The sequence below is a fragment of the Crinia signifera genome, chromosome 11, assembly GCF_055691185.1.
Source record: "Crinia signifera chromosome 11, ASM5569118v1, whole genome shotgun sequence".
Lineage (NCBI taxonomy): Eukaryota > Metazoa > Chordata > Amphibia > Anura > Myobatrachidae > Crinia > Crinia signifera.
In genome coordinates, this window is record NC_139227.1 from 85,145,445 (window position 1) to 85,169,115 (window position 23,671).

General features: G+C 41.9%; 1 protein-coding gene across 1 annotated transcript in view; it reads right to left on the reverse strand.

The window, feature by feature from the left end:
• The window catches only part of LOC146045090 (intestinal mucin-like protein), a 111,672-nt gene that overhangs the window by 7,056 nt on the left and 80,945 nt on the right, over positions 1 to 23,671 (reverse strand). Inside the window, exons 9-10 of the mRNA XM_083163773.1 lie at positions 4,951 to 5,079; positions 1,525 to 1,570 (exon numbers count right to left, since the gene is read on the reverse strand). Coding sequence (XP_083019899.1) covers positions 1,525 to 1,570; positions 4,951 to 5,079 — 175 coding nt within the window. The remainder of the gene's footprint in view (positions 1 to 1,524; positions 1,571 to 4,950; positions 5,080 to 23,671) is intronic.

The following is a 23,671-nucleotide window of genomic DNA, read 5'->3' on the forward strand; positions in this document are numbered from 1 at the left end:
ATGCGCAAATTTGCTTGTGCCCATGTACAGGCCTTCTGTGAGGGCACCTTTGGAGACTTGCATAGTATCCGTGGTGTTCGCACCGGGTGGGGGGGGGGGGGTTGGGGGAGTGGAGGAGGCGTGCTCCCTTTCCTGGGCATTCCCGCAAAAACTCTGGGTGTGCCAGGGAAGCCGTTAGGCATTCCCAATGCGAACGTGGGCACCTGGCTTCTAGGGGTGGGCGAATGATGTAACCGGACGTCAGATGCCCACCCAGTTCTCCAGCTGGGTGCTGCAGATCTAAGTTAGCAGAGACGGACTTAGATTTGGAAGCATGCCAGAAATCATTTGATGGTCTGCAACCATCGAATGATTTCAGGCACGCATGCAAGCATGCGAATGTTTGTCTATGCAAAACATCCATTTGCAGCGCTGCATGGAAATTTGGCATGCAGCGGGGGCAGACATTCGCTTGATGGTGCGGCAGATGAAGTTGTCAGTGATTGTAATGCTTATGTTCGGCCACCAGATGTCGCTTTTGAAAATCATCATTGTGCGCGAGTGAGGTTCTCCATTGAAATACATTACAGTAATATAGTGCAAGAACTACTTTATTGTATGTTAAATGCAGTGTATGTACAGATGTGGTGGCAGACATGCAGTGGGCTGTAGGGAAGTAGTTTGGGGAGGTAGATATAGTAAATGAATGCTGTGTGGTGAAGTTAGGCAATGATATGGGGCCTAATTCAGACCTAATTGCTGCAGTCCAAATTTACAGAGGTCTGCCATCAGATAGCCGCCATCCAAACAGAGTGAAATCCAACACTGTGCAAGTCTCACCATGGAAGGTCCGTTCAAGTGTGCATAACTCTGACCCTACCACAGCTTTGCGGCTGATACATAATATGCCAAGGTTTTAGGAGTCAGGTTTGAGCCTATTTCCTACTGTGTATGCCCATATAAGCTCGCTTTGGATGAGTTTCCTTCTTTTGGTGAGGGGTATGCTCTCCCTATGTTATTTTGAAGTGTGAAGAAATCCCACTTTTTAATTAATAATTTTTATTTGTATCAACTCATTTTTGTTTTCTATAACATCTGTGGCTCTGTGAGTAACATTGGAATTAGTATCCCTGAAAAAGACTATCACATGTATGCAACTATGTATTTGGACGAAGAGGGCAGAGGCCAACCAACAGAGTCACATTAAGATCGAGATTTCCAAAGAAACCTTTTATGTGATTGTATATAACCTATGTAAGGTGAGTGCCTGTGAGGTTTTCTTTTTATGTAAATGTAAGAAATTGTTTTATGTGCAAAAATGTACCATTTTATTGTCTTTTCTCATTCTTTATGCACAGATATTATGGGGGAAGTGATTCCCAGATAAATATGGAAGAAGTCCAGTGTGATCTGTACCATTGAGTGGACTATTTCCAGATATAGTAGTTAACAGATTAACCACTAATCTTTGTTCTGCACCTTTATGTACTTAGCTACCCTTCCAGTAGATGATAATGTTATTAATTACTATTAAATTAATTTTACCTTTGCATATATTACAGCAGCCATCAGGTGCCTTTACAAGCTGTCTCTGCAAGACACAAGTGTGACCTTAATAACATAGTTATAAACTTAGCAAGTACTGTATGTAAGAAAAATATGAATTCCCATTTTCTTATATTTTAAAAAATATTGTTTCGTATATAAGAATCACAAAACTCAGAATAAAAAATCTCTTAAGGTATGTACACACTTGTTCAGTTTTCCGGGGATCTAACTCCAGACCAGATTGTTCACACAATCTTACTGGAGTCTTATGACACAGATATAACATCTAACCATACACACCTGCCCAATTTTTCCTGTGCTGAAATCATCTGCTGAAAGGATTGTGTCTCTGAACACGAGGGCTACCATCAAGGGGGTGCTGTGGGCACAGCTGTCCTGGGCCACTCATTCTGCCCACCACACACCCCGAATGCCGCTCTGATTGGCTGCTGGGCCTTGAACCCCGATTGGCTTTAAAGTCGGTGCCATATTTTAAATGGCCGCCAGTGTCCAAAGGTGGAAGAGAAGACTACACTCTGGAATCAGTGGGATTCAGCTGGGGCAGCACAGCAGAAAGGAAGGTGGGGGACCCTGCGCTTCTCTTTGCTTAACTTTACTCTGCTCCCCCAAGTGACCAGCAGAGCCGGGCGGCAAGTGAGGGGGTGGGGGGGGGGGGTGCAGACTAGAGATCAGTCCCGGGCACCACAATTTCTAGTGGCAGCCCTGCTGAACACAAGATGGCCAGGAATCCCATCAACAGTTCGAGGCTGGGTAGTAAGCTTGGGATGTGGGTACTACTGTATGCTAGAGTCCTCTGGAGTGTTGTACCCATCTGTGAAGCCTGTGTATTGTGTGCTGGAAAACCTGCCATGCTGTAACTTGTGCATTGCCAAGCTGTCAAATCTGTATGCTGTCTAACTGCTACAAATAAAAGAAACAAGTTTTGTTTATCCCGGGTATGTAAACTTTGTCATGGAGTGTACGTATTTCTTTATTGGTCTAATTCATTTCAAATGGGTTTCATGATTATTTAGCATGGCTACAAATATTTTGACAAGACCAGATGACCAGGCTTGGATGAAACCAGAGGTCTTGTGAGCATATACACTTTTCTAATGTCATATCCAACGTCTGGTTGACTTCTGGAGTTTTATTTCACTTAAGATCTGGCTTGATCACTTTGATCATGTTATTTATAAAGTAAAACACAATAATACAAATATTTTTTTATTGATTTGGAAGGATCTCTGCAGAATTGTAAAATGGTAAAAACGGAGCACACAGATAGGCAATGAAAAAGACAAAAAAAGAAATATCTTACGTTCAAATGTAATAACCCTATAAAAACATTTAGTTTATATATAAAACTTTTTTTTTTAAATGTTCTATGTTTAAAAGTTTTTCATAAAAAGAAAGCGATACAGACACAAAATATGTATACTCAAAACATGTAAAGAGAGAGATATTTCGGCAGGATTTATAATATCGAAAACATTTAAGGTGAATGTTTTCAGTCTTGAAACTGCCAATAATGACAACATGTAATTTATATGAAATGTACTGTATACATTATAATTAAGCAAATAACAAAAATGAAAAATAAACATACAGACCATACAAACAAAATATAAAAGAATATTTGACAAAAGACAGACATACTGTAGGGAAGGAGGGAAGGGACAAAGATGAATCCATAATAAATTGATTTCTATATAGCGAATAATGAATTCATGTTTGAAAACATTCCGCATGCTGATTGGCTGAGATCCAGCCAATCAGCGTGCAGCAAATTTTCAAACCCATCAGCGCTTCCCGCGCCGCCGCCTGGCTGCCGGATAGCGCGCATCAATGCAGGGACCCCGCCGCCAGATCACACAGCGCTGCAGGTACCCCCCCCCCCACCTGTAGGCACCCCACCCCCCCTCACCTGGGGCGCTCCGGTGCCTTGCACCGGCCCTGGATATATGTATGCCCTATGGATAGTTCTTAGGTATACCTCCTGTAAGTATACTGAGTTTAGGGTTTTTAAGGAACTATTATGAAGGCAGGTAATGTCAGGTAAATTATTAAGATCTGGTATATCCTGTTTCCATTTTTCTAATAGGAGGTTCCATTGTGAATGAGTGGAGTAACTTTTTACCCTGACCAACTTATATAAATATTGAATTTTATATGGTTTGTGCATATTAAAGTTTAAAAGTGAATCGACAGAAATGACCTTAGATAGTGATATAGGGATAGTACTTAATGGGATTGGTGTTTTAATAGAGGACAGATAATGTCTCGTTGGAAAATACATAAATCTATGATTAGAGGGAAGAGAGAAACAACCATCCCGTTCTAGAAATGTTAGCATATTTCCACCTGGGTCAAACACTTTATTTGATAGATCTAAGCCCTTATCTCTCCAATGACCATATGAAGGGTTATGAATCGATGGAGGGAAAGAGGGGTTACCCCAAATGGGAAAAAAGTGGGATACATATGGGTTTCTGCCAAAACATTGATTTTTACTCATCAATGATAATTACTCATCAAAAAATTGCAGAGTAATCAATGTATTTATTTATTTTTCTTAACAATCCTCATGTCAGTTTCTACAAGGGATAACTTACACACCTTTTATATCATTCTATATTGTGGAACCTGTACAGTCTTTCTATACAGGCTATTGGAGCAGATATATTAAGCCTGATAAAGTGATAAAGTGGTGATAAAGCAGCAGGTGGTAATGTACCAGCAAATCCGATGTGTTTGAAAAAGGACAGTTACAGTATGAGCTGATTGGCTGGTGCATTATCAACTGCCAATTCATCACCACTTTATCAGGCTTATACATCCTTCCCTATTGTTTGTTATAAGAACACGTATAAGAGAAGAACATACAAGCTTGACAAAATTGATGCTAATCTGAAAATAAGGAAGTAGCCTAACAATAATTTAAAAAAAAAAACTTTTTCCTCCAGTTGTTTATTTTATTGTATGTACTTTCTGCAGCAAAAATGCTCTTGCTACAGCATTTTTTGAATAACCTACTGTAATCTTGTAGTCATATTCCATTTAATTCACACACAGACACACACACACACACGGTTATCCCAGGGATTGGCTGATCTATGTATTAATGTGCTGTGCAGCACCTGTGACTCAAGATAAAGCTTCACTCCTCCATCTAAGGCTTCCCCTAACTCTAGCCAATGGGAGTTGGGAGTGGGCATAGAAGAACAGTGAAGCTTAATGCTGAGGTTTAGGTGCCGCATGGTGGTTTAATACGCACAGGCACAGCGTGGCTGGTCTCCAGGAAAATTATGTTTATATGTGCTAAGTGGCTCCACCCCTACGCTATGTGTTTGGCACTGTAGATAAACATATTTTCCTAAATTATGATGTTGTTAAATTCCAGTTTAAATCCATAAGACTCACAGAAGCACATTCCTTCTTGCTAACGCGCGGACAAGTTTGTTTAGTAGATGATGTTACAAAGCTTCCTCCAATCAGAATACAATTGTACCGGGTGCAGTTGTCATCTGACAAGAACTTTGATTCTCCTGGCTTAAAAAAAGAGTAAATAGACAATGTGTTAACACTAGTATAATAGTAGAATAATATACAACATTTATATAAAATTGTCACTACGTTCTATGATGATCACTTGTAAATCCCAACTCTACAGTCAAGAATGTTATATTTTTTTTTTTAACTCTTGGTTACTCTTGGTAACTCATGGTTACTCAAAATATTTTTTTAAATCATGGTTCCACAGCTCCATTACTAAAATAAAACCAAGAGGTAATGTTTTGTTTTATGGATATCTTTAATCATGCACAGATGAGTTAACCTATTTTTCAGAAGGGATGCACTTAACATCCCCTCCGCCAGAATGCAGGCAGTCAAAATGCTGATTTCTTTAGAGTACGAGTTTTTCTATTCCGCATAGAGTGCTTCTTTGTATTAATTGCAAAGTATTCACTATTTAGTTATTTTTTTAGAGTTATATAGTTAATATAGTTATATAGTTAATATAGTTATATAGAGCCCCTTTGCAGGGGCTGGCGGTCGGATCGCAAGCCGCCAGCCCCCGGAAGGGGATGCGCGTGCACACGCATCCCCTTCAACCGGAGCTCCCCCCGAGACCCCGCCGCCTCACCACCGGTTCCCACGACAGCAGCACTGAACGCTGATGTGACGGAGCGTGAACCCAATGTGTCCAGGCTGCAAGACAGCACACAGATGCTGGCATCAACAGAAATTGTTTTCACACTGAACTGAATGTGGCAGCAACAATTGGCCCCCAATAAATGTACTTTAGTAAAATCCATTGAACTCCAATGAATTTATTATAAGGGGCATAAAAACAGAAGCATTATTATAACAATTGAATGCTGTATGGGGTGCAACGTAGACGCTGACACCAGTGTAAAACAGCGCACACTAGTAAAACACTACAGGACACACAGAACTCCCATGAATATAATAAAAGAGATTGATAAACATCTAAATGTAATATATGTTGTAAGCTTGCACAAGTGGTATTAGTATTGAAGCTCCACAAATAACATAATTAAGCAAATTAAAATCTAATTAGTCAAAATGCTGATGCTGGAAACCTGACTTGTGGGCAGAAGACCGCTGCCAAAATGCATACAATGATTGAGATGCTGATGCTGGAATCCTGACTGCTGGTATCCCAATCTTAAGTATATGGGGCGGGTTACTGTGTGGCTGGAGGTTGGAAGGTTAGGGGTTAAGCACTAATGGGAAGGGTTAGGGTTTGGCTGTGGATGGTGGTAAAGGTTAGGGTTAGGCTGTAGGAAGGGAGGGTAAGTGGGTGTAGAAGGAATGTGAGGATACTGTACTTCCCGGAAACATTACAGGGTTCCTTGCATCGGGATGCCAGTGCCGGTATTCTGACCACGGGCAACCCGTCTGCCAGTCATATGCATGTATTCCATCACTTACAGTATAAAAGATTAGACTTTTAAAATCTATGCAAAATATTTTTTTTATCATATTTAGTTATATTTTTTTATTTATAAAATGGTTTAAGAACCTGCCCAGTACATTATCCTCTTTTCCTACCTATAGTTCCTGGCTGAGGAACAGACATTTCCTCGGCTCCAATCATGGTGCACAATGGTTTTCAGCTATTACAACCATAGCAGGTATATTTCTATTTCATCTAAGGCGATAGACAAGTAATTTTTTGTATATTAAACTACATACAGTTTTTTCCTATTTAACTCATTTAAAAACTCACATATAATTGCAGTGTCATAGACATAATTCTGTGATCTAAAGCGAACAAATAATAACACTCAGGGCCGCCGACAGGGGGGTGCGAGGGGTACAGCTGTCCTGGGCCCCTGCCTCTGGAGGGGCGCGGGCAGCTGCCTACAGTGGCACGGCACCACCCCCCCCCCCCCCCCCGCACCCGCACAATGCCACCCGGCGGTCAGGCACACACAATACACAGTGCAGCCTGAAGAGTGCCGGGCCTAGGATGCAGAGGGGCTCGGCGCTCTGCAGGCTGCACTGTGCAGTGAGTGCTCCATCCGAGTCCCGACGCCCGGAGGGAGAAGATGCTGCACTGCCGCCGCTGCATGTAAGTAATAGTAATTGTGGGGGGAGTAGGGGGAGGCTGGGTGCCGGCACGTGAGAGGGGAGTGGGGGGTGTGCGTGAGGTGGGGGGAGGGGGGGGGCGCATTACTAGTGGTGGCCCTGAACACACTAATAAGACACATGGGGTGACATTAAATGGGATGCAATTTTTAGTAAGGTTCTGAAATCGCACATTATCGCATTTTCCGAAATCGCAAAAAAAGCGACTATTTAATGAAATGTGAATTTGCAGGTGAAAAGTGCGATATGGTGCGATTTTTAGTCATGAAAATGTGCGAATTAGTGGACAGGTGCGATTTTTTAGTAATGATAATATGAAAATTTTTAGATATGTGCAATTTTTTAAGACATGAAAGTAACCTTAACCAGCCCCAGGACTCATTGAGCCGGACCTGGTTCCAAAAATATGGGGGACAAAAAGAGTAGGGGTCCCCCGTATTTCTGAAACCAGCCCCGATCTCTTGGACCAGTCCTGGTTCCAAAAAAACGGGGGAGGGGGGCAAAAAAACATGGGTCCCCCATATTTTGGAACCAGTAATGGGCTTCAACCGACCATGGTGTCATGCCACAGCCGGAGGACACTTTTTATGTAGGGTCTCCCGGCCGTACCATGCTCACCATGACTGGTCAGCCTTGGACGGGGTACCTGAGGGTTTGGGAATCCGCTCAATAAAGCCCCTCCAGGCTTCACCTGGCAATCCGACCCGGGTTAAAAGAAGGGTTTACTCGGGTCAGACACAAGTTGCTGGGCAGTGTGAATGGATACCCTGGGTCGAGTGACCTGGGTCCCATTAACACCATAGGGAGTAGGCAGCATCAGCTGAAAGTGCTACCTCCTCCCCTACCCCCGGTGATGTGCCGCCACTCTGCCCTGCCTTCCCAGTGATGTCAGTGAATGCAGGGTCGCTCCCAGGATGGACCTGTGTCCTAATACCAGGTGTGACCCCACATTTGCAGTCTGAAAACAGCATTATACAGTACATTGTGATTTATTTTGATGTTAGTGAAATGGCTACACAACCATTCTGTATTGCTTCATTGTTTTGTTTTTCCCTTTAGGTAAGGTCCATTCTCCATTCCTTTCTCTAGGATATGGACCCCAAACAGTGATGTGGCCCCAAGGGGCCCCAGCAACAGGCCACCCCCTGTTCATTCTTCCCGTCAACTAGCAGGAATTTTCCCTGCACAGGACTGTTGCTGGCCAAAGGTACAAATACATCTTAAACTGGCAGCAAAATTCCTCTGTCAGGCACAAACAAGGGCGATGTCAACAAAGTTCACATTAGCATTCCTTTTGTTGTACATGCTGAGAAGAAAATATATTTTTGCTTATGTATGTATGTATGTATGTATGTATGTATGTATGTATGTGTATATATATGCACGGATGGTGTAATGGTTAGCATTTCTGCCTCACAGCACTGAGGTCATGGGTTAAATTCCCACCATGGCTCTAACTGTGCGGAGTTTGTATATTCTCCCCGTGCTTGCATGGGTTTACTCCAGATACTCCGGTTTCCTCCCACAATCCAAAAATATACAGACAGGTTAATTGGCTTCCAACAAAAATTAACCCTAGAATGTCTGTGTGTGTGTGTACATGTGGTAGGGAATACAGATTGTAAGCTCCACTGGGGCAGGGACTGATGTGAATGTTCAAATATTCTCTTTAAAGCGCTGCGGAATATGTATGCGCTATATAAGAAACTTAATAAATATATATATATATATATATATATATATATATATATATTTGGGAGGGTCCGCACTCGGGGTAGATTGTTGTCATAGGGGGTGCTCCAACAGATGAATGAACATCACAATGGATATAGAAGTATATGAAATGGGCACTCACCAAGGTCTTTAAATTCAGCAAATAAGTTTTTATTCATGAAAAGGTAGTACATCCGACGTGACGTGACGTTTCGATCAAAAGATCGTCATCAGGAAAGTAACAACACAGGTAACAGGTATCATTTCCAACAACAGGCAACCTGGTATCCATCCATGGAGGAGATACAACTGTACAGCCTCACCGGGCCAGTTTAAATACCCTCATACCGGAAGTGATCACTTCACTTCCTGGTGTAACATCATAAACGGTACCTTTAGCGTGTAAACACATATGGAGAAAACAGGGCGATCTGTAAACATAATCTATACACAGTAAGGGCAGCGGTATGTACCATGTAATAGAGAAAAGACATCGAATAACAACAAAAGCGCTGTTTAGCGCTAATCGCGCTGATCCCGCTGGACCGGAAGTGGAACTGTGCGTTCCACCGGTCTGTGTCGCGGAGAACTTCCGCGTGTCAGAACTGTCTCAGCCCTGCAGCCGCCAGACCGGAAGTAGAACTTGCGTTCCACCGGTCATGGCGAGGGGAGACTTCCGCGTTCCATGGGCAGTCGGGCACGCAGTGAACAGTGGTACAGATACCGGAAGTTCAACTTGCGTTCCAATACATCAAATGGGCGCAGCAACATGTGATCCATCAATGGTGACAAGTAAACAACTCAGTACAAAGGGAACCAATCAGCGGGGTGCAAGGGATATTAAGCAAAGATGATGTTTGGGTATTTAGAAACCAGCCCGGGTGGCCTCACTAAAACTGGCATAGTATAAACAAATTACATATATTTGCCCATATATCACCACTTGTTGATATAAAGAGCAAGTAAACAAAAATACATAAAAAATATATACATAAATATACATAACATCTATATTGAAAAAGTGACACGTATGTCCAAAATATATGTACAGTGTGCATTTTTATAATTTTATGATTATTATATTTTTATAATTTTGAAATTTAACGGTGTATAAAGTACCCCAAAGGGGTCAAAAACAATTGGCACCACATGTGTGGGTATGACACAAGTGCATCGTACTCACACTCGGAACTGTATATACAACAAAGTAAATCAACAAATAAATAAATGTAGAAATAATACAAAAAAGAGAGAATGACCCGGAGACACCAAATCCAACTTCAAAAAGCAACAAAATTCAAACCAAGGCAACTGGAAAAATAACCATAAAAATGAAAAAACAGGAAAAGGGTATCAGAGGTTATTATCGCAAGAAAATGGATAATGGATTCGCCTCGTTTAGGCCTTTAGGGGCAATAGTGCCTAGTTCGAAAATCCATTTAGCTTCTCTTTTTCTGAGCATAGTATCTCTATCACCACCTCTCACTGGTTTAGGGATATGGTCTATCAGCATACATCGGAGGCTGGCCACACTATGGCCAAATTTTGCAAAATGTTTAGCAACCGGTTTGTCCGAAGTTTTTGCAAGAATCGCTGCCCTAATGGTGGTCCTATGATTAGCCATCCTCTCTCGAAAGTCCCGTTTAGTCAGGCCCACATAATATAGCCCACATGGGCAAATAAGAATGTATATAACGTAATCCATTCTACAGTGGAGCCGGTGCCTGATGAGGATCTTCTTCCCACTGTGTGGGTGGGCAAACGATGGTCCTGTCATCAAGGACCTGCACGTAGTGCAGTCGCTGCATCTAAAACAACCGTTCTTAGGTCGAGGGAACCAGGTGCCTGTATCCACAGCAGGTTGGCAGAGAGGTCTCATCAATAAATCTTTCAGATTGCTTCCTCGTCTGTATGCACACATAGGAGGTACCTTACTAACACCAGCAAACGCTGGGTCTGTGGCAATTATTGGCCAAAACTTGGATAGCTTCTTTTTCCTAGTGTGTGCACCTGTGTCGAAATTGTTGGCATAAATCATTCTTGGTTTCATGTCAGCTGCACTCGGTACAGGTTGATCTGCTGAATTTTTGGACCTTGCCTTGGTGAGGCATCTAGAGAGGGTGGTGTCAGAATAGCCACGTTCTTTAAACCTGGAGTACATCTCTCCAATCTGTTCTTCCATCGTTGTTGTGGCCGTGTTGTTCCTTAGAACTCTTAAAAACTGAGACACTGGTAAGTTTTCTTTCAAATGGGGAGGGTGGTGGCTCGTTGCATGAAGGAGAGAATTCCTGTCTGTGTCCTTGCGGTAAAGTCTAGACCCTAGACCACATCCATCTTTGAAAAGTGTTACATCAAGAAAATTAATCTCAAAACAACTAAAAGAAAAAGTGAAGCGGATCGGTGTCTCCAGGCCATTCAAACAAAAAAGCATGTCCCTCAGGTCACTCTCACTTCCCAGCCAAATCAAAAAAACATCGTCTATATATCGACGATAATAAAATATATTAGTGCCATAGGCGGGGAAGATGTACTGCTGTTCATAACAGGCCATGTACAAGTTGGCGTACGCAGGTGCCAAATTTGACCCCATTGCGGTGCCAGTCTTTTGCACAAAATATTTATCTTTGTACAGAAAATAATTTTTCGTTAAAACCATTGTGGTTAAATCAACTAGAAACTCCGTGGGGGGACCTCCACGTAACTCATCCTGCAGTGTATGTCTGATCACATCAAGGCCCGCCTCATGCGGAATCACGGTGTACAAGGATGCGACATCCATTGTCACTAAAATAGCTTCAGGGGGTATGGCTGGAATCCTCTTAATGCTTTGTAATAAATCACCAGTATCACGCAGGTAACTCGAGGTTCTGGTAACATAAGGTTGCAGGTGAAAATCCACAAAACGTGCCAAAGGCTGCAGGACGGATCCCCGGGCCGAAATTATTGGTCGGCCAGGGGGATCCGTCATGCTTTTGTGGATTTTCGGCATTGTATAGATTATGGGACAAATGGGATAGTCCACCTTCAAAAAACCACACACGTTTTCATCAATCCAACCTGCAGACATTGCTAAGTCCAGAGTGTTATCAATCTCTTTTTTGACCTGCATCCCAGGGTCCCCTGGAAGGCATTGGTATACCAGGTTGTCATTCAATTGCCTAAGAATTTCTTTGTCGTAATCTGCCCAATCCTGGATGACCAACGCACCCCCCTTGTCGGCCTGTCTAAAGACCAGGGAGTCGTTGGCCATCAAGGATTTTAAGGCTTCACGTTCAGGCGTCTGTAGATTATGGAATTGTGGACGTGAGGAGGGCGGATCCCTCGAACAATCAGTAAGTCTCAGAAACGTTTTTACACTGGGGTTGGCACTAGGTGGGTCAAACATACTTGGTTGCTTGAACAAAGGTATCTCAGTAGTATTTAAACCACCCTTAAAAAATTCTCTAAGTCTGAGCTTACGCCCAAACTTATAGTGATCAACAGTGGACTGAAAAGGTTTTTGGTCACAAGTAGGTACGAACGAAAAACCAAAGGATAATAATTTGGTCTCGCTATTAGTTAGCGGATGACTCGACAAGTTAATCACTGAATCCATCATTTGGGATTCCTGCCTCGCCTTCTTCTTATTATACCCACCTCTTCTTGAGGGGTATCTTGTACGTCCCCCGGTCTCCCTCGGTTTTTTGCCCGGGTATCCCGAGAAAAAGACCCAGAGGGGGGTTTTTTAAGTCTCTGGTCGTTATCCCCTCTCTCGGAGTCGGAATTGGACGCAGAGGTCGATGAATATTGTTGTCTAAATCGATTTTGTCTAAAGCGGTTCCTATTAGGGCCTGAATCTCCCTTTAGCCACCTATAGACTTGATGGGAAGTATAGTCACTATTAACTGTGGCCAATTTGCGTCTCTTGAACGCCACTAATTCTTGTTCGAAGGTACCTATCTGTTCCTTAAGTTTTTCAGTCCACTTACTCTTTTTGTCAGACAAAAGTGTTGCCAAATATTTGGAATTAAATTCTTCAATCTCAGCTCTAATTTTACACAATTCTACCCCAACCTCCTCGATCACTAGTACCATGAGATCCAGGGCACACTTATTCAGCACCCCACACCATCTAGCGCAGAACGCTAGGTTGTTGCGCCCGATGGTGGGGGTGTTGGACACCCTGAATCCCCTTGGTATTCTCTTGCTCCTATAATACTCGGAGAGGAATTGGCCGTGAAGGGTCAATTCTACTTCACGTTTCTTGAGCTTGTGTAGTCTGAAATACAGATCATTGGGGGTATCATCAGGTAATTTTGAGAACTCTAGAGCATTGAACAACACTTTCTCTGCATCATCATCTGTGAGAGATACTACATTGTTCTCAACCTGGCGGTACAACGCTTCATCCAATATATGTGTAGGTACACCCTGAGACATACCTAGCTACATAAATCAGTAATATATACAGCAATGGTCCCAACACAACAGTTGAAAACGTACCCAGGTGAGAGAGTGACCCTCAGGACATGTAACAAAACAAAAAAACGCAAAAAATGAAAAAATGCAAAAAAGAAAAAATGCAAAAATGAAGAAAAAATAATAAAAATAAAAATAAATATAAAAATAGAATGCCAGTTAGTGGAAAAACAGTAAATGTCCTCCAGGGGGGATCCGGTAGTCCGTGGTTTGGTTTTTAACCCAACGGGGTAAGAAGAGGTCGGTGCTGGGCACAAGGTGTATCACTCCGGATCTGGAGAGACCACCATATAAATATTTGGGAGGGTCCGCACTCGGGGTAGATTGTTGTCATAGGGGGTGCTCCAACAGATGAATGAACATCACAATGGATATAGAAGTATATGAAATGGGCACTCACCAAGGTCTTTAAATTCAGCAAATAAGTTTTTATTCATGAAAAGGTAGTACATCCGACGTGACGTGACGTTTCGATCAAAAGATCGTCATCAGGAAAGTAACAACACAGGTAACAGGTATCATTTCCAACAACAGGCAACCTGGTATCCATCCATGGAGGAGATACAACTGTACAGCCTCACCGGGCCAGTTTAAATACCCTCATACCGGAAGTGATCACTTCACTTCCTGGTGTAACATCATAAACGGTACCTTTAGCGTGTAAACACATATGGAGAAAACAGGGCGATCTGTAAACATAATCTATACACAGTAAGGGCAGCGGTATGTACCATGTAATAGAGAAAAGACATCGAATAACAACAAAAGCGCTGTTTAGCGCTAATCGCGCTGATCCCGCTGGACCGGAAGTGGAACTGTGCGTTCCACCGGTCTGTGTCGCGGAGAACTTCCGCGTGTCAGAACTGTCTCAGCCCTGCAGCCGCCAGACCGGAAGTAGAACTTGCGTTCCACGTTTTGGCCAATAATTGCCACAGACCCAGCGTTTGCTGGTGTTAGTAAGGTACCTCCTATGTGTGCATACAGACGAGGAAGCAATCTGAAAGATTTATTGATGAGACCTCTCTGCCAACCTGCTGTGGATACAGGCACCTGGTTCCCTCGACCTAAGAACGGTTGTTTTAGATGCAGCGACTGCACTACGTGCAGGTCCTTGATGACAGGACCATCGTTTGCCCACCCACACAGTGGGAAGAAGATCCTCATCAGGCACCGGCTCCACTGTAGAATGGATTACGTTATATACATTCTTATTTGCCCATGTGGGCTATATTATGTGGGCCTGACTAAACGGGACTTTCGAGAGAGGATGGCTAATCATAGGACCACCATTAGGGCAGCGATTCTTGCAAAAACTTCGGACAAACCGGTTGCTAAACATTTTGCAAAATTTGGCCATAGTGTGGCCAGCCTCCGATGTATGCTGATAGACCATATCCCTAAACCAGTGAGAGGTGGTGATAGAGATACTATGCTCAGAAAAAGAGAAGCTAAATGGATTTTCGAACTAGGCACTATTGCCCCTAAAGGCCTAAACGAGGCGAATCCATTATCCATTTTCTTGCGATAATAACCTCTGATACCCTTTTCCTGTTTTTTCATTTTTATGGTTATTTTTCCAGTCGCCTTGGTTTGAATTTTGTTGCTTTTTGAAGTTGGATTTGGTGTCTCCGGGTCATTCTCTCTTTTTTGTATTATTTCTACATTTATTTATTTGTTGATTTACTTTGTTGTATATACAGTTCCGAGTGTGAGTACGATGCACTTGTGTCATACCCACACATGTGGTGCCAATTGTTTTTGACCCCTTTGGGGTACTTTATACACCGTTAAATTTCAAAATTATAAAAATATAATAATCATAAAATTATAAAAATGCACACTGTACATATATTTTGGACATACGTGTCACTTTTTCAATATAGATGTTATGTATATTTATGTATATATTTTTTATGTATTTTTGTTTACTTGCTCTTTATATCAACAAGTGGTGATATATGGGCAAATATATGTAATTTGTTTATACTATGCCAGTTTTAGTGAGGCCACCCGGGCTGGTTTCTAAATACCCAAACATCATCTTTGCTTAATATCCCTTGCACCCCGCTGATTGGTTCCCTTTGTACTGAGTTGTTTACTTGTCACCATTGATGGATCACATGTTGCTGCGCCCATTTGATGTATTGGAACGCAAGTTGAACTTCCGGTATCTGTACCACTGTTCACTGCGTGCCCGACTGCCCATGGAACGCGGAAGTCTCCCCTCGCCATGACCGGTGGAACGCAAGTTCTACTTCCGGTCTGGCGGCTGCAGGGCTGAGACAGTTCTGACACGCGGAAGTTCTCCGCGACACAGACCGGTGGAACGCACAGTTCCACTTCCGGTCCAGCGGGATCAGCGCGATTAGCGCTAAACAGCGCTTTTGTTGTTATTCGATGTCTTTTCTCTATTACATGGTACATACCGCTGCCCTTACTGTGTATAGATTATGTTTACAGATCGCCCTGTTTTCCCCATATGTGTTTACACGCTAAAGGTACCGTTTATGATGTTACACCAGGAAGTGAAGTGATCACTTCCGGTATGAGGGTATTTAAACTGTCCCGGTGAGGCTGTACAGTTGTATCTCCTCCATGGATGGATACCAGGTTGCCTGTTGTTGGAAATGATACCTGTTACCTGTGTTGTTACTTTCCTGATGACGATCTTTTGATCGAAACGTCACGTCACGTCGGATGTACTACCTTTTCATGAATAAAAACTTATTTGCTGAATTTAAAGACCTTGGTGAGTGCCCATTTCATATACTTCTATATATATATATATATATATGTCCAGTAACCAGCACTCAAATGACAAAAGTAACTTGAACGGGTGCCCCCATTGGCCACCTCAAACATATGGGTGGTCACATATAAATCCAATTTGTATATGTTGCACTCACGTTTTTTTCACACAAAAAGTAGACAGCGACTAGTGTAATAATATCAAAGTTTTGGTTTTTAATATAACAGTCAACGTATAATGGTTATATTAAAAACCAAAATGTTGATATTTTTACAGTAGTCGCTATTTACTTTTTGTGTGAGAAAATGTAAATGCCACATATACAAATTGTGTATACAGTATATTGTGTATACATACTGTATAGTCCAATGGGTGACCGCACTCATACTAATAGAAATGGCAACAGTGGGGTGTACATAAAGGGTACAGGCATGTCTGTGCCGCAAAGACAGTCCAATACTCTTTAAGAGATATGAGCACTCGCCAATATCAAAGAACAATCCATTTGATATAAAAAAAGGTTTTTTTTAATCCATCGATGCAATTGAAGTAAATGACAGAACCATAGAGCCCCGACGTTTCGGTCCTATATACCTGGACCTTTATCAAGGAGCCTATAAAATGTACAGCACAATGCATACAACAATTTAGTAGATGCACAGTACAGTACAAAGAAATGGAAAAACAATAGAGTAACACTTACATTCATGGTGACATTGAAAGTATCAGAGTCCAACTGGGTAAATCAAACCAGCATGGTGCAGGAAAGGCATCCATACCTGGGACTGCCCAGGCCCGACTTAAGTACCTTGTAAACGGAAGTTATGTGGGGCGCGCGTTTCTGCCACCACCGTGTAGCCGCACTTCCTGTCAAGTGCGGAAGTGTAAAGACCGGAACTTGTGGCTTAATTGAGCGACATATTGGAGCGCAAAGAACGACCGGAAGTTCGGTGTTCTATGTCTGGAGCTGCTGACCCACATATTGATATGTGGCTTATATGTTATATGTGGCGCAAATTGAGTATGTTTTAGATCTCTGGGTCATTACAACTGGACAAAACATATTAAATAAATGCAAAAATCATGGCAAAGCCGGGGTCCCGTTGTGATAGACCTCATTAAATATGCATACGGACATTCTGCTCGGATCACAATATATACACCTATATATGATTAGTTTGATCAAAGATCTACTTAAGAGTAACCTAATTAGTTAATTAAAACATCAATCGGTCAATTGAATACAATTAATTAGAAGGAGAATAATGGCCAAAATAGAAAGAGTCAAATTCAAGACACTGAATGGGTCAGTGATATTGGAACATAATATACCCCAAATAGATATTTATGTATCGACTCTAGATTTTAATATTTGGTATATTCCATTATGGTTATACATAATTAGTTTCTATGTGGGTTTAAATAGCTTATATTTTTGAAGAGTATATTCTATTTTTATATGAATCATTTTTGTATTTTTATTTTTATTCCTTATTTTTATTTTTTATTTTCATTTTCCATTTTGACTATTTATTTATCTGTTTATTTATTTCCATTATCCTGCCATATAGATACATGTAGTTTTTAGTCTGCTTTGACGTACCCTATCCGTTATTTTATAAGGCACCAGAATTTTTTTTATAAAAGGTATTATAAATAATGCCCATTACACATATTATTACACACCGTAATGCCCATTACACATAATATTACTTACCGTAATGCCTATTACACACATTACAAGCCGTAATGCCTATTACACATAATATCACACTCCGTAATGCCCATTACACATAATAGCACACTCCGTAATGCCCATTACACATAATATTACACACCGTAATGCCCATTCCCGCGCCACGGCGCAGATTACACCATCATTGGAGCCGGCATTCGAGGAATGTGATTCCCAGCGTAGGTCTTTGGTAGCTCCCCCCCCCGGCCCTCTCTATCTCCCCGCAGATCGCATTTAGAACCAGCGGGGGAAGTCAGCCGTGATAAGACCCAGTTGGGGATCAGGACCTGGTGGCTCCCCCTTGATGTCCCGGCACCTGTCATGCTGAGATGCTGCGGAGGACCAGGACCTGATGGCCCACCCCAAGCCATTGGGGCTAGCAATGGCTAGCAGTCTGATGGCCTGCAGCTAAGAAGTGGCATGGAATGGGCAACTCAGCATTTCCAGAGTTAATAGCTGCCCTTGAAGAGTTACGGTAGTTCACCATGCGTTCCCAAAATTTGTGATCATGCCTATGTGGGCTAGACCAGATGAACAAGTTAAGAGGTAAACAACATGGTCCGTTAAACAATGGAGTCAAAATGTAATCTTTATTGGCTTGCCTGAATGTGGATGGGGAAACGTGGACCCTGGGGACATGCTGTTGCATGTAGTGCAGCCAGCACAACGGAAGCAACCAGGACGTTTGGAATATAGCCAGGCATTTTTTTGTACAGAGTTTTGGTTCACTGTGGGTCGCATCAATAGTTGTTTGAGGTTGGACCCTTTTCTGTAGGCCATCATGGGTGGACCATGGCTTTGTAACTTTAGTGTGGTGTCAGAGGAAATAATGGACCAGTTCTTCTTCAAACTTTTCTGTATTTGTGTGGAAGCATGGTTGAAGGTAATGAGGTATATCACGCGTGGAGATTTTTTGATTTGTCGTATCAGCTTCTTGAGATGTCATATTGTGTCTTGCTGTGGCCAGACATCTGCTTAGGACCCTAGGGTGGTACCCTCTTTGTGTAAATCTGATGAGACTGTCAATGGGACTGTCAAGGTTATTGAGTTTGTGTACCATCCTGATGAATTCATCCTTAGAACTTGTCCAAAGCAGGATAACGTTGTCAATAAAACATTTATAAAACTTGATTTGCCCCAGGTACTTTGGCAGGATGAAGTGATTTTCGTATTCATGCATGTATAGACAGGCATATAAAGGGGCTACATTGGAGCCCATAGCCATACCAGAGATTTGTACATAATATTTTTGATTCTAAAGAAAGTGATTGCAGGTAAGTATCAATGTGGCCATGTCGACTAGAAACTCAGTTGGTGGTATTTGTTGTGATCTCTCATCCAACTTCTTGCGAAGTACCCTGAGTCCATCATTGTGTGGTATAACAGTGTAGAGGGAGTAGTCATCCATTGTGGCTAGTAGTAGTGCCTCAGTAATGTCATCTTCTTTTAATTTCTCTATAAAATTGGTGGTATCTGGAATATAGGTGTTGCTGGATACTACTAAAGGTTGTAAATGATGATCCACGAAAATTGCCAGGGGTTGAAGTAAAGATGAACAAGCTGATATTATAGGCCTGCTATAGGATATTATAGGCCTAGGGTTGGTTTCGGATTTATGTATTTTGGGTAATGTATATATTATCGGACAGACTGGAAATGGAGCTGTGAGAAAATCAAAGTTTTCTTTTGTTATCTACTTGTGCGTTAGTCCTTTCAACAATAGGGCATCAACTTTTTTCTTAAACTCTGGGATTGGATTTTGCTGAACCAGATTGTAGATGTGAGTGTCTGATAGTTGACAAATAATTTCCTCGTTGTACTGTGTCCAGTTCTGGATTACAATGGCTCCCCCTTTGTCCGCTGGGTGTATTACTAAATTTGGATCTTGCTTAAGTGTTTTAAGTGCCAGCCCCTCATCAGGGGATAGATTTTTGTATCTTGGTGTAATGGGAGATTGTTGTATATCCTGTTAAACTATTCTGGAAAAAGTTTTGATGCTTGAGTTAGAGGATGAGGGATCAAAAGTAGACAGAGGTCTGAATTTAGATCTTTGTTCGGTATTAGAAGTGTCACCGAATTGTTCATGTAGTCTCAGTTTTCAACTGAATTTATATAGGTCGACTGTGGCATCGAAGGTGTCATGTGTACAAGTAGGCGCAAAAGAGAGTCCTTAAGCAAGGAGTGATAACATAGGTTTGGTCAAAGTTGTATCAGACAGGTTAAATACTAGATCTTGGCCTGTTTCCTGTTGCGTTTGCCTAGGTCTTCTACGGTGGGAGTGTGGTCTATGCCTCTTCCTCTTGGAGGTCGGTTGGACCTGTTCCCGGAGTTTCCCGGGCCTGATTCTAAAAAATCTGACTGGGGACCAGACTGTTCAGTGTCAGAAGCTGATCGAATAGAACTTTGTCGGCATCATCATCCGTGAGAGAGATGATGCCTATTCTGCTTGCGTTAGTAGGTTCTCATCCAGGAATCCCCTCCTCCAGTGGCCATGGCAGGAAATAGAAGAAAAAATATACCAAGAAAAAATAAAAAAGACAAAATTCAAAAACTTTATAGGTTTGTTCCAAAGGAATGACTTAATATTGTGTGTGCAGTCCCAGTTCAGGGCGAGTCCTGCACTTTAATATGTGGACTCTAAAGGCCCCCACACATTAGGCTGACTTGTCCTAGGAACAATTCAGTCCCAATTCTCCTGCGAGCCGCCCGGCAGCTCCCCAGGAGGCTCACATACAATTTGGCACTTGATGTGCCATTTTTTACATGTGATACATCTTGATCTGCCATTTTTTACATGTGATATATATGATTGATCAGTCATTAGCAAGCTTAAATAGAAGGGGAAATTATATACAGTATATATACTCTGTCCCCTTCTCTTTGATCAGTCATTAGCAAGGACATTTTATTGAATTCTTGTGTCATAAAACAGATGACCTTTTCTACCAACTGTCCATGCTTATATAACTTGTGTGCATACTTGTGCAATTTGCAGTACAAGATTAATAATCTATATAATAAGTTGAAGAGTCTGTGTGCGTGTGTGTGTGTGCGTGTCCGTCGCATTGCGGACACACCGTGGCACTCAGAGACACCAAATTTGGCAACAAGATACCTCTGGACCCGGTGGTGTGCACCTCGAAGCCGTTTTTGGGAAATTTCACTTAGAAATTAAAAAAAACATCAAGTTTTAATTTGCCTTCATTGATGTTCTGGGGAAAAGATCGACGATCTGGGAAACCGTTGATAAAGGAACAACTCCACACCTGATTTCATTGCTGTCATTGAGTATGAATAACACATTCTAACATTATGGTGAAGGCTTTAAACAATTAGGAAATAATTGAGGATATACATAGACCACGCATAACACACACACGTACACATTGTACCACACATAACGCACACACACAGTACACCACATACGCACACATAGCACACAACACACACATTTATACGTAGAGCACCTCACACACTTACACATTGGACAGATACACACACACAACACACCACATGCAGTACAATACAAATCCATACACACTACAACACACACCCAAAAACAGTACAACAAACACACAGAACACACACACTTAAACATTGCCAGGATACGCACAGCACAGCACACTACACACACATATATACGTAGCACACCTCACAAACTTACACATTCGGCAGATACACACAACACAACACACACACATACCACCCCACTCACAGTACAACACACACCCACATTCACTACAACACACACCCAAAAACAGTACAATACACAGAACACACACACTTAAACATTGCACAGATACACACAGCACACCACACACACACACAGATTTATACATAGCACACCTTACGCACTTACACATAGGGCAGATACACACAACACACACATAACATACCTCTAACAGCACAACACACCCACATTCACCACACACACCCAAAAAACAGTACAACACACAAAAAACACACACTTAAACATTCCACAGATACACAAAGACACAACACACACATACTGTATATACATAGCACACCTCACACAATGTATATATTATCGGACAGACTGGAAATGGAGCTGTGAGAAAATCAAAGTTTTCTTTTGTTATCTACTTGTGCGTTAGTCCTTTCAACAATAGGGCATCAACTTTTTTCTTAAACTCTGGGATTGGATTTTGCTGAACCAGATTGTAGATGTGAGTGTCTGATAGTTGACAAATAATTTCCTCGTTGTACTGTGTCCAGTTCTGGATTACAATGGCTCCCCCTTTGTCCGCTGGGTGTATTACTAAATTTGGATCTTGCTTAAGTGTTTTAAGTGCCAGCCCCTCATCAGGGGATAGATTTTTGTATCTTGGTGTAATGGGAGATTGTTGTATATCCTGTTAAACTATTCTGGAAAAAGTTTTGATGCTTGAGTTAGAGGATGAGGGATCAAAAGTAGACAGAGGTCTGAATTTAGATCTTTGTTCGGTATTAGAAGTGTCACCGAATTGTTCATGTAGTCTCAGTTTTCAACTGAATTTATATAGGTCGACTGTGGCATCGAAGGTGTCATGTGTACAAGTAGGCGCAAAAGAGAGTCCTTAAGCAAGGAGTGATAACATAGGTTTGGTCAAAGTTGTATCAGACAGGTTAAATACTAGATCTTGGCCTGTTTCCTGTTGCGTTTGCCTAGGTCTTCTACGGTGGGAGTGTGGTCTATGCCTCTTCCTCTTGGAGGTCGGTTGGACCTGTTCCCGGAGTTTCCCGGGCCTGATTCTAAAAAATCTGACTGGGGACCAGACTGTTCAGTGTCAGAAGCTGATCGAATAGAACTTTGTCGGCATCATCATCCGTGAGAGAAATGATGCCTATTCTGCTTGCGTTAGTAGGTTCTCATCCAGGAATCCCCTCCTCCAGTGGCCATGGCAGGAAATAGAAGAAAAAATATACCAAGAAAAAATAAAAAAGACAAAATTCAAAAACTTTATAGGTTTGTTCCAAAGGAATGACTTAATATTGTGTGTGCAGTCCCAGTTCAGGGCGAGTCCTGCACTTTAATATGTGGACTCTAAAGGCCCCCACACATTAGGCTGACTTGTCCTAGGAACAATTCAGTCCCAATTCTCCTGCGAGCCGCCCGGCAGCTCCCCAGGAGGCTCACATACAATTTGGCACTTGATGTGCCATTTTTTACATGTGATACATCTTGATCTGCCATTTTTTACATGTGATATATATGATTGATCAGTCATTAGCAAGCTTAAATAGAAGGGGAAATTATATACAGTATATATACTCTGTCCCCTTCTCTTTGATCAGTCATTAGCAAGGACATTTTATTGAATTCTTGTGTCATAAAACAGATGACCTTTTCTACCAACTGTCCATGCTTATATAACTTGTGTGCATACTTGTGCAATTTGCAGTACAAGATTAATAATCTATATAATAAGTTGAAGAGTCTGTGTGCGTGTGTGTGTGTGCGTGTCCGTCGCATTGCGGACACACCGTGGCACTCAGAGACACCAAATTTGGCAACAAGATACCTCTGGACCCGGTGGTGTGCACCTCGAAGCCGTTTTTGGGAAATTTCACTTAGAAATTAAAAAAAACATCAAGTTTTAATTTGCCTTCATTGATGTTCTGGGGAAAAGATCGACGATCTGGGAAACCGTTGATAAAGGAACAACTCCACACCTGATTTCATTGCTGTCATTGAGTATGAATAACACATTCTAACATTATGGTGAAGGCTTTAAACAATTAGGAAATAATTGAGGATATACATAGACCACGCATAACACACACACGTACACATTGTACCACACATAACGCACACACACAGTACACCACATACGCACACATAGCACACAACACACACATTTATACGTAGA